Below are 16775 nucleotides of genomic sequence, written 5' to 3' on the forward strand. Positions count from 1 at the left end.
ACCCTATGCCGAATGTGTATGACATGGGAAATTACCATTTATAATTAACTGATCAAAAACAGACCAAGTTTGAAATATATCTATAAGCATCAGCTATCCAACAAACAAATATATACAACTCCAAATGGGTAGTACCAGCAAACCAAATAATGATCGATATCCATTGAACTCTGTGGTATTTTCCCCCTGTGTATTTGTATCGTGCTCCACATGCTAGTTACTTCTTCGCCCTACCTTGTGGTTATTATAACTTCAATATCAAAACCACTCATGCAGTTTTCTTTTTATTAGATGGACAAAAGTTGGATGAGTTTGGGTGATAGACTTCTATCACCTACTTATGCTGAAGGGGTTAATAGTTTCCTTACAATGGCACGAACTCATTCCATGGGAAGTGATCGCATTCGGTGTCCGTGCCGTATATGCTGTAATAACCTCTTCTTGCCTATATTTGAGGTGGAGTCGCACTTGTTCATAAAAGGGATAGATCCAACTTACACTCATTGGATATTTCATGGGGAGGAGGAAACACTCCCCATCGTTGACGATGATGTTGATCCTGGAGTTGAAAGTGGAGACGTGTACATTGATGACATGGACCGTATGTTTAGTGACATACGGGTAGCCACATTCGGAGATGCCCCTGAAGACAACACGACGTCACCAACTCACTCAGCAATACCACAATCCTCCCTATCCACTACTTTCGACCAACTATTAGAGGATGCCCAACGTCCTCTTTTTTACGGTTGCACAAAATTCTCAAAGCTCTCTTTCGTAGTGAAGTTGTTACATATTAAAACACTTGGTGGGTGGTCAATCAAGTCTTTTGATATGCTTCTAAGCCTTTTGCGGTCAGCCTTTCCTAATGCTGAATTGCCACAATCATATGAGGAGGCAAGGACATTGGAGCGCGGTTTAGGTTTCACGTACCACAAAATTCATGCATGCCCTAACGACTGTATCTTATTCTGGAAGGAAAATGCTAATCTTAATGAGTGCCCTATCTGTAAGGCTTCACGATGGATGCCAAATACACATGGCTCACGAGTGATCCCTCAAAAAGTGCTTCGGCATTTTCCTTTGAAGCCAAGATTGCAGCGTCTGTTTGTGTCAAGCAAGATAGCAGGTGATATGAGATGACATAAGGAGCAGCGGGTCACCGATGAGACTAGTATGAGACATCCTGCTGACTCTGAAGCCTGGAAGACATTTGATCAAGCTAACCCCAGATTTGTTAGGGATGCTCGCAATGTTAGGCTCGGTTTGGCAAGCGACAGATTTAATCCCTTCAACAATCTGGCTAAACCTTATAGCATTTGGCTAGTGATTCTTGTCCCATATAACTTACCACTGTGGTTATGCATGAAAGACATGTTCTTCATGACATCCCTCATTATCCCTGGCCCAAAATCACCAGGGAATGATATTGATGTTTATTTGCGACTATTAATTGATGAGTTACTTGAACTTTGGGAACATGGGGTACCTACATTTGATGCATCTACTAAGGAAATGTTCATGTTACATGCTACCTTATTGTGGACAATCAACGACTTTCTCGCATATGGAAATCTATCTGGGTGGTCAACAAAAGGGAAACTGGCATGTCCGTCTTGCAATGCAAGTACAGATTCCAACTGGTTGAAATATGACAGAAAACATTGTTATATGGGACATCGACGTCTCTTACCGACAGATCACATGTGGCGAATGAGAAAAGCCTTGTTCAACGGTAAAGAAGATCTTCGCATGCCACCAACTATGGTTGAAGGAGTGGATCATTTAACTCAATTACAAATGCTTGGAGATATTCACTTTGGAAAATCTCGTATGAAGAGAAAACGCACTGCGGAAGAATTGAACTGGACAAAGAAAAGCATCTTTTTCAAACTACCTTATTGGTCAACTTTGCGGCTTAGACATAATCTAGATGTTATGCATGTTGAGAAGAATATTTCTGAGAACATATTGGGCACTTTTATGAACATTCCCGGCAAGACAAAAGATAACACTAATTCCCGGCGTGACTTAGAGATCTTGGGCTTCAGAAAGGAATTACATTTGAAACGTGAAGGTGAACGTGTTACAATGCCACATGCATCATACACATTACATGGAGATGAAAGGAATAAATTCTGTGAGTGGCTTGCTGAGGTTAAATTTTCAGATGGGTTCGCTGCCAATATCACGCATTGTGTATCTATACGTGATTCCAAAATCTTTGGGCTGAAAAGCCATGACCATCATGTTTTTTTGTAAACACTACTACCTATTGCTGTGGGGAGGGGGGGTTCTTAAAGATGGATATTGCATTGGCTTTGACTGAACTTAGTAGTTTCTTCAAAGAGTTGTGCGCCCGACCATTAGATGTGCATCGCCTATCTAAGCTTCAAGTTGATATCGTCACCATTCCATGCAAACTAGAGATGATATTTCCTCCATCTTTTTTCGATGTTATGGTCTACTTAGCTGTACACTTACCCCGTGAGGCTATTCTTGGAGGTCCAGTTCAATATCGGTGGATGTACCTGTTTGAGAGGTATCTGGGTAAATTCAAGCAGTATGTTAAGAATAAAGCACGTCCAGAAGGTTCAATAGCGGAAGCTTGGGTTCACATCGAGTGTTTGACATTTTGCTCCATGTATCTCCAGGATGTTGAGACGAAGTTTAATCGAGTAGATCGCAACATTGATAGTGTTGAAGAGAAGACTATAGATGGGTTCAAAATTTTCAACCAGAAACTTCGTCCTTTGGGTATGGCTAATAATGTGCAATTAGAAGTTGAACTCCATATAGCAGCCATTTGGTACGTACTAAACAACTGTATTGAGATTGGACCGTATTTAGAGTAAGCAATCATTACTTCCTTCGTGCTTTCTCAAAACAACCTACTACCATTCGCTTTATAAATTTACGTCACTGACAATTTCTTATTCGCCATCATTTTCTTCCTCACCAAATGCAGGGAACACTACGACAAATGCAGGGTGTCAAACCCAAATTCTATAGATCGCATGCACCAAACTGAGTTTCCAATTTGGTTCAAGCAACGTGTAAGTTAGCTTGCTAGTTATCTACTTTGTGTAATTATACTCGACCCTGATATGACAATATCACTGACACTATAAGTTCATAATAACCATACCGATATTCATGTAGGTTTTGGACCAACGTAACAACAATCTACTTGAGGTGTCTCAAGATTTGTATATGTTAGCTTGCTGTCCTAACCGTTGGGTTGCATCATATGCTGCCTGCATTATAAATGGTAAATGGTTCCATACAAAATCTCATGAAATTCACCGGCATTCACAAAATTCTGGGGTATTGGTAACTGGTGGCCAAGCTAATGATAATGTAGACTTTTATGGTATTATCAATGATGTTGTGGAGTTACATTTCATGGGAGGTCGTAGAGTGTACTTGTTCAGTTGTGATTGGTTTGATGTTGGTGATAAGAAACGGGGGTACGAGTAGACGATCATTTAACTAGTGTCAATATGAATAGGACATGGTATAAGGATGAACCATATGTGTTGGCATGCCAGGCTTCCCAGTGTTTTTACATTAGGGATATAAGGGCGAAAGGGAACTGGTATGTTGTGCAGAAGTACAATAATAGGAATGTGTATGACATTCCTCCAGTGCAGAGGGTTTTAAATAATAATGATGGCGAATCAAGTGACGATGATACCTATCTAGAGAATGAGTCCCCATATGACTATCCACTTTTGCATTGTGATGTATGTCTAGTGTCAACTCCACTTAGTAGGATTGATATAGAACCTACACATATTGATGCACGAGACCACATGGAGCCGGGTGGTCCACACAGAAATTCACCAGATTTTATTGATAATGGCATGGTTCCATCTAGTTCTGGAGATGCTTATGGTGATTGGGAAGATTCAGATGAGGAGGACCCATCCACTGAGGAAGAGTCTGACTCAGAATAACCAACTGCCAACTTCATGATATTAGGTGAATTCTCAATGTTTTACCATATCTATATGCTAATATTTTGAATTCTCAAGGTTGTTCCATCGGCCGCCAATTTGTTATAAGCATGAACTTGCATTTGACTTGATTTATTTAAACCTGAGCAACAAGAATAAATTTAATATTAGGGTACTGAATTTTTGATACTCGAAAAGTCTTATTAGTTTAATGAGGTTATCTTATTAGAGTGAAACAAGTTATATTTGTTCACTACACTTGACTAGATTGATAATTTTTTTCTATTATTCCATCTCAGGTCGGACAAAGGAGTGAAAACTGGGGATAGTGTTCTATAAAAAAATATCGCAATCCCATCTCAACATTAGGCGTTAACGAGGAGCATGAACGGGCGAGGTACATATTCTGACATGCTTTGGCAATTAAAATATGCTCTAGATATGATCCTAACACAAATGAGATGTTAATTAAATGCATGCGAGGTAGTGGGAGCTAGTGGCTGCGGTCGGCCCAGAGGCCGAGCATTCCGTGGTAGAAGATTGGTGCCTTATTCATGCCGAGCCCGGCGGCCTCGTGGTGCTCGGATTAGTTCATACCATTCACCAGGAGACGTGAATGAGGACAGGTAGATGACCCCCCAAGCCATCCATGGGAGCCACCGTGTGCGGCCACAACACTGGTGGCTGAGCCTGACAGCGTCACCTCACCCATTATATGGCCGGAGCCTGATAGAGTTCAAATCGGTATTTTCATAAATAGTGTCTATTTTATAAGGCCAGCTCAAAATAAACATATTTTGGTCTTGAGGTATATTTGTAAATTCCATCATATGCTCACTAGACATTACTGTTATGATGTCATACAAGTGTGAATGCCCCATCCGAGCCTAACAGAGTGATGTCACCCAATATAGAGGCAAAGCATGCTAGAGTTCAAACTAGTATAGTTCACATTCAAGCATCTTTTTTTCACATATTGAATATACATATCATGGTGGTTACAATAGGAATACTTGGTTAATTTATAAGTAACTAGATTGACAACTTTGTTATTATGTCATATAGGTGTGGACATCCCCACGGAGCCTAACTTAATGACCTCACCCAATATAAAGGCAGAGCCTACTAGTTGCCAAATCGGTATGGTTCATATATGTGTGACATAAAAAATATACCAAGCTTACTAGTTACATGGTGTTACAATAAAGTTAATAATAATACATTAGCCTCCTAACCATATATTATTTTTTATTATGTCTATACCAGTGAGGACATCCCCACGGAGCCTGTAGTGAACCAGGCACAGAGGAGACGTGGACGTGGGCTAGCCAAGTGCACTGAATTTGAGAAATTGTGGACACATGGAAAGGTGCTGTTGAAGATAAACAATGGAGAAACAACACCATGCTGTTCAAACGCCAACATGTTTACAACACGATTAACATGGATAGTCAAACATCATTGTGATATGAGTTATCCAAGATGGAGTGATGTTCCCCAAGCACATAAGGATGAGTTAATCGATTGTGTTCGGGTAAGACAACCCATTCTGTATCATTTTGGTGGGTGTTCCGTGGTTGTAGTTTAATTGATGATTTGGTCTATACTTTTGATTACATATGTAGGGTGATTTTGAACTTGATTGGGAATTGGAGAACCATCGATTGACAGTAACGAAACAACTTCGGAAGCGATTTAATGCATTCCACCATGAACTGCATAGAATATATTTATCATATGCCAGCCACGACGAAGCATTGGCTAATGGTACTGTTCTAGTCAACCCCCTTGTTTGGGTGAAGCTATGTGGTAGATGGGGTAGCGAGGCGTTCAAGGTATGTGTCAACGGTGGTCAATAACCCATTAAATTCAGTTGGTAATTCCAAACCTAATTTTTATTATGTTTGTATTTGTTATATTGTAATGCTTACATTTAATGGGTTTTTAATGGTAGAAAATTTCTACTAAAAATCGGGAGAATAGGAAGAGGCTGATTATTAACCACACAGCAGGTCGCAAGTCTTTTGTACGGATTCTTGAAGGGAATGATAAGATTTAGGCTGTTTAAGTTGACATTATCAAATTTCCCACTTTCTTTTTCATTTAGCGTTATAGCATTTAGTACACTTATGGTACGGTATTTATTCGTTACTTTAATAAATACCGGGATTAAGCTACCAATCCCGGTGTTGAAATATGTTGTGCCAGATTTCCTGACTGTGTGTTATATATACACATTCCACACACATGTAGAGGGCTGAATCGGGGAATTTGGTAGACTTTTTCAAGGAAACCCACCGGTCCAAGAAGATGTCACAATTTTTATCACCTGCCACTGAAGACAAATATGTGAGTAAATTCTCTAATCTTCCAAAATTTTTTAATTGCAATGCATGCTGAATTTATTTATATGAATAAATAAATTAACTATAACTTTTTACCTCATAATATTTAATCTCATTATTGTGTCGTATTTCAGAAGGATATGGTTGGAAAGCTGGATAATCTAGAACTAGAGCAGCGAACTGATGAAACGGCAACGAGTGTGTTCAGAGAAGTGCTTGGTCATAGACCAGGTTATTCAAGAGGATTGGGAGAGATGGTAATCCTAGAGTCTATGAGACAACGTTCATTGGCACGAGAGAAAGAGTACTTAGCTTTGATTGAGAAACATAAGAAAGACGATGAATCTTCCAGGAGTGAGATGGAGGCAATGAAGGCGAACATGCAACTCTTGTTAGAGAGACAAGCGGAAACCGACCGCCTATTGAGGGCTTTCTTCGCTGCTAACCCGTCGGCCAGTGAGTCTCTTCGAGAGACTCAATGAGGGGGGTATTTGTGATTAAAAAAATGGGAAAGTTTTTTGTGGCATTTTGGATGCATTTTTTTGTTGTTCCAATGGTGGATTGACAATATATATATATATATCCAATGGAAGACTATATGTATATGTTTTGTGGGAGAAAGATGGTGATTGGGTAAAGTTTGAGTTTTTTGGGCCCTATGATATATAGCAAAATATATATGTAGTTCAGGCTACCTACATGAGGGGAAGATTATGCTAACTGATGATATCATACAGGTAAACATACCCTTTCCACATTCATTATACTTATAGCATATTGTAGTGGCATGCTTACGAACCTTACTACTTATTGTATTCATTAAAACATTGGGGTAGACTTACGAACTTGACAACTTTGTGTTTAGGATACGTAATACGATGTGTGTACGTGGTACGAATGGAACAGGTCACTTTTTGCAACTGCACTCCATCTTTCCTTGGCATGCTCGTATGTTCGATAAGAGTTGGATTGTGTGATGATGTAGAAACTAGTGTATGTGTCATCATGCAGAAATTCACAGGAGGCTAAACGAACAAGTGATGTCTTCATTCCCCGTATTAAGTTTGATTTCGGAGGATCTACATCCAAGACGTGAACTTGAGAAAATATTAATTTAATAGGAAGACCTTAGCATTTAGGGTGATTATTATAGTTAGGAAAGGGTATGGGTGATTATTGTCTATAACATGATATAGAACTGGTGAAACAACACCTATTTGAGACATAAAGGTATATTATAGCATTTAGTACTGACAATTTACTGAAGCTGTACATCTTAGACTGTGTCTCTTTCTCACAATATTTAGGTATGCAAACTGTCCAAATTTGTGGTTAAACTTAATGCGGGTTTCAGATTTTTGGTAAAAGTTTGGGTTCAATTTAGGTAATACTTTTTACGCTATTTATGTATAGGGCATTGGAGCAAGGTTCAGATGTTTCAGAAGCGGGTTATTGGGTTTGGGGTGCAGTTGTCTAGTAACTCGAGTGATTACGCTAGTAAATACCATTTACAGCAAAGTATTATTTTTAATATGTTAGTGTATTTCTTAAGCTATGTATCCCCCATTCAATCATAGCACTACTAATAGGCAGTAGTAACTGTGTGGAGGCAGAAATTATACGTAAGAAGAAGATAACTAATCCAGTTATTTGGGAAAGTCCAAGGGAATCATAATGAGAACTACACTCATTGGATGGAAGATACCTAATGCACCTAATGCAAAGAATTTTAAAATAAATAAATACCATTAATGACAAGTTTTAATTATCAGTAGCATTTTCCTTTTATACAAACATATGAATGTTTTGTCTGAGAATTGAAAACATGCACACAGGACAGGAGAACCAGATAAAAACCCAGTTTATATGCACTACCGGCCTAGAACATTCCATTCATGCCCAATCATTTCATACAGTAAAGGCCTTATCTTGATATTTGTTTGCTTATACAAACAAATACATTTCATAGTAAGCACCTCCAAACATGTCTACAAGGTCTTATCTTCAATTTCTTTGCTTATACAATTTGCGGTATGTGAATTATGAGGTGGATATTGAGATTATCTCTATTGTATATTACATGAGCTTCATCACTTGGTTATGCTAGCATTTAATAGTTTGGTGTAATAAGTTATATATATATAACTTATAAATCAGTAAGTAGAACTCGCTGAATTAATTTATACGTTAGAATTCTACTACGACTAACGTCCGATGCAGTAGAATTCGCTGAGAATAAGTTATTCAGCAATATTTGGGGTTTTTTTAGAATCAAAATTGAGGCTGTAAAAGACCCTTTTTCTTGTAGTGAAGGAAAGTTGATTTAGTGACCATAATTGTGCACTGTGGTCCGCCATCCACATCTGACCCTCCAATTTCTTCAGGCCTTGAGTACCCTATTGAAAGTCACAAGTAATTATTAGAGAGAATTTCCACCCCTCTTCCTTCACTTATTCCTCTTTCCTTTAATTCTAAATACATCATATTAAGAAAAGTCAAAAAACAAACAAAGAAATTTAAGATATATAGCTTAAAAATATTGATCTGTAATATCACACGTGTGTATTGAAAGTCCCTAATTTGTTAACATGATATATATATATATATATATATTTATAAATGCATGCCTTGAGTACCCTATTGAAAATATTGATCACTTAAGGTTAGGACTTATTTATACTCTGCTTCTAGGTGCAGTTTAATGAATAAACTTTCTTCATATAGCAGACTTAGATATTGTGGTTTTGTAATTGGTTGGATCGATCAAACTTCTTCAAGCTTTAACCACAACCAAAACATGCTCCTAACAAATTTTTGGTTCATTGCTGTTAGAAATTCCTAATTAGAACAAATTCCTGCTGCTATTTTTTACTCTCTTTTGTTTGAATATACAATTTCTCTAATATCAGTTTGGTGAAATGTCTAACATGAGGTTGATCAAAATATTATGGTTGCATTTAATAGTCTGGTGTAATGTTTATATATGTTCAAATTATAGGCAAGTAAGTAGACAGAAGTGATCTTCCCACAAGACTTTTGGTGTAATACTGAAGTATACAATGAGTCATTTATTTCCAAATGCTGACAGTAAATATGCAGAGGCTGTGTACCAAAATTGTAATATGGATATAATGTGCTTTTTCTATATTACAATGTTTCATGTACTGAGGCCTTGAATTTTTATGTAACAAACAGCTTTGTTTTGGGGTTTGCACGATGCAGAAGAGTGGTAGGGGTATACTTATGATTTGTACAGTTTTCACTGTAGCAAAGTTGTGGATGTTCCAGCAACCAGTTGTACAAATAATGATCTAAGCTTCCAAAGCATCTGAACCTGATGACAATTGTGTGTTTATTGAGAGTGTGAGAAAGATACTATCCATATGTAAATTGTGACAAATCATATTAATTGCTCCTCTTTATAGTTCACTACCTTCCATTAATGCACCATGCTGGGGTATCTGTTTGGTTAAATGTTCAGTACAATGTTGTATTGGGTGAGTATGATTAGTATGGTTGTTAAATGCCAAGTTATATTTGGATGAATGTATGTTTTTGGTTATATTTGGTTATGTTGTATTGTAGTATTTGAGAAAATTGTGAGTAAGTGGAGCAGCCTATTCAATTAGGTACCCAAAAAATTGATTGAAGCAAACGTATGGTGCAGCAGCCAGCCCAGATTATTTGCAGCGCCACCCTATGCGCTGGAAATAATGCATGAAGCTAGCCAGATTATTTCCAGCGCTACATCAATGCTGCTTTTAATCCCAACATTCAACGTGTACCATTACTTGCAGCGCAACACACACCGCTGGCTTCAATGTGTACCATTAGAAATTTTATTTCCAGCGCAATATACACCACTGCTATTTCTCTAGGGTCAATCACTGCAGAGCTCTTTGCAGCGCTATAAATCGCTGGGAATAAAATTATTTTGCAACATAATACACAACGTTGTAAATAATAATACCTAAACACAACGTAATTTTAGTTCGCTGCAAATAGTTTATAATTATTTCCAGCGATTTATATCTTATTTACGGCAATTTCCTTATGCTGTAAATTTTTTTAATCAGCGATTTTTGGGGTAGGATGGAAGGATAATTATAGCGAATGTTTTGATAATTAATGCAGCGCCTAAAATCGCTGGAAATAGTAGTTTATATACAGCTAAATTTGTATATCGCTGAAAAATTTTATAAGTGAGTATACAATTGCGACTATCGTCCGGCGCAGTATAAATCGTTGGGAATAAGTATTTCTAACGATTTATGGGATTTTTCCCAACTATTTTGAGCGCTATAAAAGACCATTTTTCTTGTAGTGTCATTGTAAAAGGTGACACTCAGTTGGTTATCTCTGCCATCAAAGGGGAAACTTCATCACCAATATGACATATAACTCCAATTATTGATGATATCCATCAAATATTATGCACTTGGAAATCTTGGAGCATTAAAATTTTTTCTCGTTCTTAAGATCGATATGTGCAATCAGTGGCGTAGTGAGCAGCAATCAACTTAACATTTGGTTGCATACCTTTAGATAATCTCCCCAAATGTATTATGTATATTGACAGTGGCAAGAACCCCTTCTATATTGTTGGAATATTTCTATATAATATTAAGTATGCTCGATTAGGAAGAAAAAAGAAAAATATGAAAGCATTTAAACAGCAATAAAGGCAACATTAATTAATTGTCTCACCCAAGATAGTTGGGATAATAGAGTAGTTGATTGTCATGGAGATGCATTAATTTGTTTATAATATCAACTATTCTAGAACAGTTAACTTCATGCATGGGTGATAGCCAACTCATCGAGTACCGTACAGTTATCTATGCATTCTCTTATGCGTGTGAACATCAAGGGAATGACATCTACGGGCCCTTTACCCCCCGATTTCTTTACGTGCATGCGTGCATTAAGGAAATGACATCTATGGGCCCATACAGTTATCCTCAATTTCTTTACGCGTGTGCGCATTAAAGGAATAATGACATCTACGAGCCCATACAAACTATATAAAAACATCAATATGATTTGATGAGGCTTCAATTTTCAAGCCTGGCCTTTCGGTTTTATGGTAATCCTCAAATGCAACTAGATAAATGCACCCCCAATGGTAACTAGCTAACACCATGCTGGATCTCAAAGAATCCATCTTTTTCTGATCTTTCAACTTTTGATAGTCATCAGTTTTTGTCTTTTAGGTCTTTGCAATGTTGAAGTCGTCATATTTACCCCAAATAAAAATTCCTAAAGTCATGGCTGCTACAAAAGATAGTTCCCCATTGCTAGGAGTCGATTAAAATTTGTGCAAAATGAGTGGTTACACCGTCATTCTTTCTCCAAACGATGGGGAGAACTTTATGTTTGAGGTCCCAACTCTCAAATATTACTTCTAATATTGAATTCACCAGGTCCTAAGTTCTTGACTTCTTGTCTCATCTATCGATTACAATGTATAGAAGCTTGTGAAGCAAGAAATAAGAGCTGTGAATAACAATATTAGCATTTCCTTTTGGGATATCGAGTTGGCTTTTTTCACTGGATTGCACTAACATCTCTGTATGCTTATCCTGTCGTGACGATAAAGAGTGAAGAGATGAGCTTTCACAAAAGGGGCAACGCAAAGAAAGAAATTAAAGGAAGATTATACAAGAACAAACACGTAGACAAAGGGTGTAAAGTTGGCATTTCTATTCAATCCTCTTCAAAAAGCTGTCAATGGGATTTCTGCATCTTTATGCACAGGAAGTCCTGTGTTCCTACTTTGCTCTAATTAGTTTAAGTGCTTAACAACAGTACTCTTTTGTAACTTTGTTTTATGATTAAATTATAGTTTTCCCACCTTAAAAGACATTAATTATTAGTTATGTCAACTGATCTATGGAGTTAATCAAGTTACCTTTAATTCATAGATATAGATTTCTAACCTATGAGCAAGGTAATTCCCAATTTTGGTGAAGAAAACAGGAAATGAATTACAGATGAAACCTGAAACATTTAAAAAAAAAAAAACAAAAATCCTTGACAGGAGAGTTTTACTACCTGTTTGACAGAAGAGAGCAGCGTTTCTCTTATTTGGATGTCCAATACGGAGGATAAGAGTGGTCAGAGAGTTTTCCTAATTTGGATGTCCAATGGGAAGAAAAGGAATGGATAGACATGTCCCCTTTCATTTATTAAATTCCTCTAAAATCCAACTTTTTGGTTCCACCCAACGCTAAAAACCTTGGTTGGAATATAGTCGCTTTGTTTGGTCATACATTATGCAAATTAAAAGAGGGAAAGTTACTACCAAAAAAGAAGGCAAAGTTTATCCTAAAGTTTCCATAATTTGCTTTTTAGATTTGTGGCCAAATCTTGTCTAAAGGAATCATAATTGGGCTCCTATGCCGCTTGATGCTCCTCAAATGCAAGATCTCCCCTAAATCACATGACTACATCCCATGATTCATCACTCATTTTGCAATATTATCACAAAACTACTTATGAAAATTTTCTCTAATTTGAGACTGATTATATATGCTATGGTAAAAAGTAATTGTTAGATGGATGAAAAATAGGTGACGTGGAACATGCTTAACTGTTGGATTATAATTTACGACAAATAGCAAAAGAGAAGATAATTTGAAAGTACAATGACAAATATCTCCTCAAGTCAAAAGGTGGCTTGAGGCAAGAGAGTAAGGCTACGTTTGGATGTTGAGCTAAACTAAAATGAGTTAAGTTTCTTTATAAATAGTACTGAGTTAAGATGATGGAGTAATTTTTGTAGGGCTCACCTAATTTGCGAGTCCCGCATGTAAAGAGGTGTTTAGTTGAAAAAAATTGTGAGTCTCACAGTAAGAAGGTTTTGAATTAAGACGAGTTTAGTAATTTGAGAGTTACATGTTTGGATATTAAACTTAAGTTAAAATTAGATTGAATTGAATTGATCTCATTGCACTCCAACAACTAAACGGGGCTGGTTACCAAACCAAACTTTCACATCTCATCTCATATAATATAATTATTATAATTTTTTCTAAATTTTCATATAAAATATAATAAACAATTCTAACACTTTTTCAAATCTCAAGATAAAACTAATATTAAATAACTAAATGAGGCCTAAAAATTCCTCAATTTTCAAAATGGCATTAAATAGTATATTATTTCAATTGGCTAACAAGTTATGAGAAGCACGTTAGGATGGGGCCGCCATCATAACTGAAAAACTGTATTAAGGTACGTACATTTCTTCCTTCTTCTTTTTCTTCTTTTCACCTTCCCCGTGAAGGTTTTTCCCAAAAGCCCACACTTGGAAGTTGGAACTTTCTAGTGAGGGAAAATTCTCACTTGCCCACGCTATAAATTCTTTTAATAAAGAACCCAAAATTTTCCCTTCCCCCATCTTTCTGGTTTCCTTTCAATTCCCTAGTCCTAATCATTTCTGCTCTTTGAAACATTGATTGTTTCTTGGTTCAAGAAAGATTTCGTTTCACTGATTCAGAGAGAGCCCCATTAAAAGTACATCCAAGAAAAGAAAACAATAAAAAGCAAAACAAAACAAAAATGACAGTTCAAACTCTGCTTTTTCTTGTTTTCATGACCATGGTGTATTATGGTTTGGGTATTGGAGTGAACTGGGGAACCCAGGCAACGAACCAACTCCCAGCGGAAAAGGTTGTAAAAATGCTGATGGATAATGGGTTCGATAAGTTGAAGCTGTTTGACGCCGATGAGACGATTCTGAGGGCTCTGATGGGGACTGATATTGAAGTGATGCTGGCAATACCCAATAAAATGTTGCAGAAGATGAGTGAGGATCCTGGTGCTGCGGATTCCTGGGTGGATGCCAATGTTACTAGTTATGCCTACAATGGGGGTGTTAATATCAAGTTGAGTCACACACACTTTCTTGATCTTAGACAAACCCATTTAGAATTTCTTTCCCTTCCTTTCGTTATAGCAGTGGGTTTTCTATATTTTTACACCCCTTAGGTTCTGTTTGCACTCCTATTGTAACCGTCCGTGTCCGTGTATGGGCTGAGATTTTTGTTTCTGGGTGCCATACATCCTCCATGATTTCGGTATTGGCTTCTTCTAGTCATTGATTGCTATATCGAATAATAGTACTCTCACTTTTCTCTACCTTGCCCTAATGGGTTTCTGATTCTGTAACCGTTTTAAGTACTGTTGAGGTGTGGTTTTTTCGAATTTGGTGTCCCCAGCAGTCTCATTTCTGTGCTCTATTTCGATATTCCCTTTTCTAGCATCTGTTATTTTCCGTGGGACTAGCAAATTAAGTCTATTTCGTTATACTTCTGAGAAATATACAGTCTCTAGTAGCATCTTTTACGTACGTACTTTGAGCCTAAATGCTTCGGCTTTATTGTAAATTTAAGTGGTCCAACACTAAATTTTTATTACTGCTCAAATTATCCAGCTGACCATCTGACCCCAGCACACACTTCTTTGGAGGGCAACAATAACCTGGATCTGCCAGCTTTTTTGGCATTTGTCTTGGGTTTAGGTTTCTGCAAACTAGATCTGATTAACTTGTATTTTCTTTTGGTATCTAACACAGCTTATAAAGGCCTGAAGTTTAATTATTAATCTGGCTTAATATTTTCAATTACTCGTTAATGATGGTTTTCATTTCGTGTCAAAAGCCATGCATTTAGATGTTGGCTGGCCCATGTGTGTGCTTGTGAAATTACAGTGACAATTGATTTTGCAGGTATGTTGCTGTAGGGAATGAACCCTTCCTTACAGCTTACAATGGCACCTATCTCCAATGCACGCTCCCAGCCCTCAAAAATATCCAGCGAGCACTCAATCATGTTGGACTCGGTTCCAAGATCAAAGTCACAGTCCCCTTCAACGCAGACATCTACTTCTCCCCGAGCTCAAACCCCGTGCCATCTGCCGGCGACTTCCGGCCTGAACTCCGAGACCCCACCATTGAAATAATCCAATTCCTATATGTAAATAATGCACCTTTCACTGTCAACAGCTATCCATTTCTCAGTCTCTATTATGGGGACGATTATTTCCCTGTGGACTATGCGTTCTTTGATGGAGCAAACAAGCCTGTTAGAGATGGTGATTTACTTTACACCAATGTGTTTGATGCAAATCTGGACACACTATTTTCGGCTTTGTCTAGAGCTGGTTACCCAGATATGCAAATCATAGTTGGTGAAGTAGGGTGGCCAACTGATGGCGAAGAGAATGCAAATATCCAGAATGCAAAGAGATTCAACCAGGGATTGCTCCGACATGCTACAAGTGGAAACGGAACCCCTCTGAGGAAAGGTGTAATTGACATATATCTGTTCAGCCTCATCGATGAGAATGCTAAAAGCGTTGCTCCTGGAAGCTTTGAAAGGCACTGGGGGATATTTGAGTATGATGGAAAACCCAAATATGAATTGGATCTGTCGGGTTTGCAACAGGATAAGGGTCTACTACCAGTGGAAGATGTGAAATACTTGCCCAAAAGGTGGTGTGTTCTGAACCCACATGCAAGGGATTTAGAGGATCTGGCAGATAACATCGATTATGCTTGTAGCCTTTCAGATTGCACTGTTTTGGGGTACGGATCTTCCTGTAATCATCTGAGCCTCAAAGGGAATGCCTCTTATGCATTCAACATGTATTATCAAGTTCATGATCAGCAGAGTTGGGATTGTGATTTTTATGGGTTGGCTGTGGTGACTGATGAGGATCCATCTGATGAGAACTGCCCATTCCCCGTGATGATTGCTTATGGTTCTTCATTGCTGCGGCATGGGGGAGTTTCAGACACATTAGTAAAAATCCTTGGGGCATATATGTTGGTGGTTTTTCTGCTATATCTGAGTATAGGGGACCTTCATGTCCATTAGTAGCCATTGTTGGGAGATACACCCTGTTTTTGTTTCTGCCATAACTTCTCAGGTATGGTATCGATGCATAGGCATTGTTTTTGTGCAGCTTACGTAGCTCTGTTCTGCTAGATTTTGTTATAAAGTGTAGGATCTTTTGGTTTCCAGGTGGAAAATCTTAGCGTTTCTCATTTTCATTTACCTCGTCATGTCTAGCGCGCATTCGTGTAGGATAATTTGAATTACCTTATTTGTATAATCTTATAGAACTTCTACGAGATTAATACAACATAGAATTGAAGCTTTAGTTCTCCCCATATACTGTCTTTTACTTTCACACAGTGCCCAATCATTCTGTTGTCTAAAAATATTTTTCAGAATGGAGAAAGTTATCCAAATCCAAGACTTTAGATTCATGAAAGAAAACATGTCAGAAGCAAGCAAAACTGAAACGTTAATTATATTGTCACTTCATCCATAACGTTGCTCGACTTCCATAATTACTGCCTTGTGTGGAGGCCACGTGAAACACCCAGCCCAAACCCGGCCCAAGACCCAGAGGAGGCCCAGCCCAGGAACTACCAAAACCATGCCGTTTTGGGACATTTCCT

The 16775-nt window shown here is 37.8% G+C and overlaps 2 protein-coding genes across 2 annotated transcripts; both read left to right on the plus strand.

The window, feature by feature from the left end:
- Nucleotides 1-291: 291 nt before the first annotated feature.
- Nucleotides 292-1143, plus strand: LOC122306494. Its single transcript, XM_043118925.1, has one exon. It carries the CDS (start codon nt 292-294, stop codon nt 1141-1143), a length of 852 nt encoding a protein of 283 aa, XP_042974859.1.
- A 12453-nt stretch (nt 1144-13596) lies between these two features.
- LOC122306989 (glucan endo-1,3-beta-glucosidase 8-like) lies at nt 13597-16361 on the plus strand. The gene is made up of 2 exons (XM_043119578.1): nt 13597-14193; nt 15036-16361. The coding sequence occupies exons 1-2, from the start codon at nt 13868-13870 to the stop codon at nt 16183-16185; spliced, it is 1476 nt and encodes a 491-aa protein (XP_042975512.1). The 5' UTR covers nt 13597-13867; the 3' UTR covers nt 16186-16361.
- The last annotated feature ends 414 nt before the right edge of the window (nt 16362-16775 follow it).

The sequence above is a fragment of the Carya illinoinensis genome, chromosome 4 (assembly GCF_018687715.1).
Source record: "Carya illinoinensis cultivar Pawnee chromosome 4, C.illinoinensisPawnee_v1, whole genome shotgun sequence".
Taxonomy (NCBI): Eukaryota; Viridiplantae; Streptophyta; class Magnoliopsida; order Fagales; family Juglandaceae; genus Carya; species Carya illinoinensis.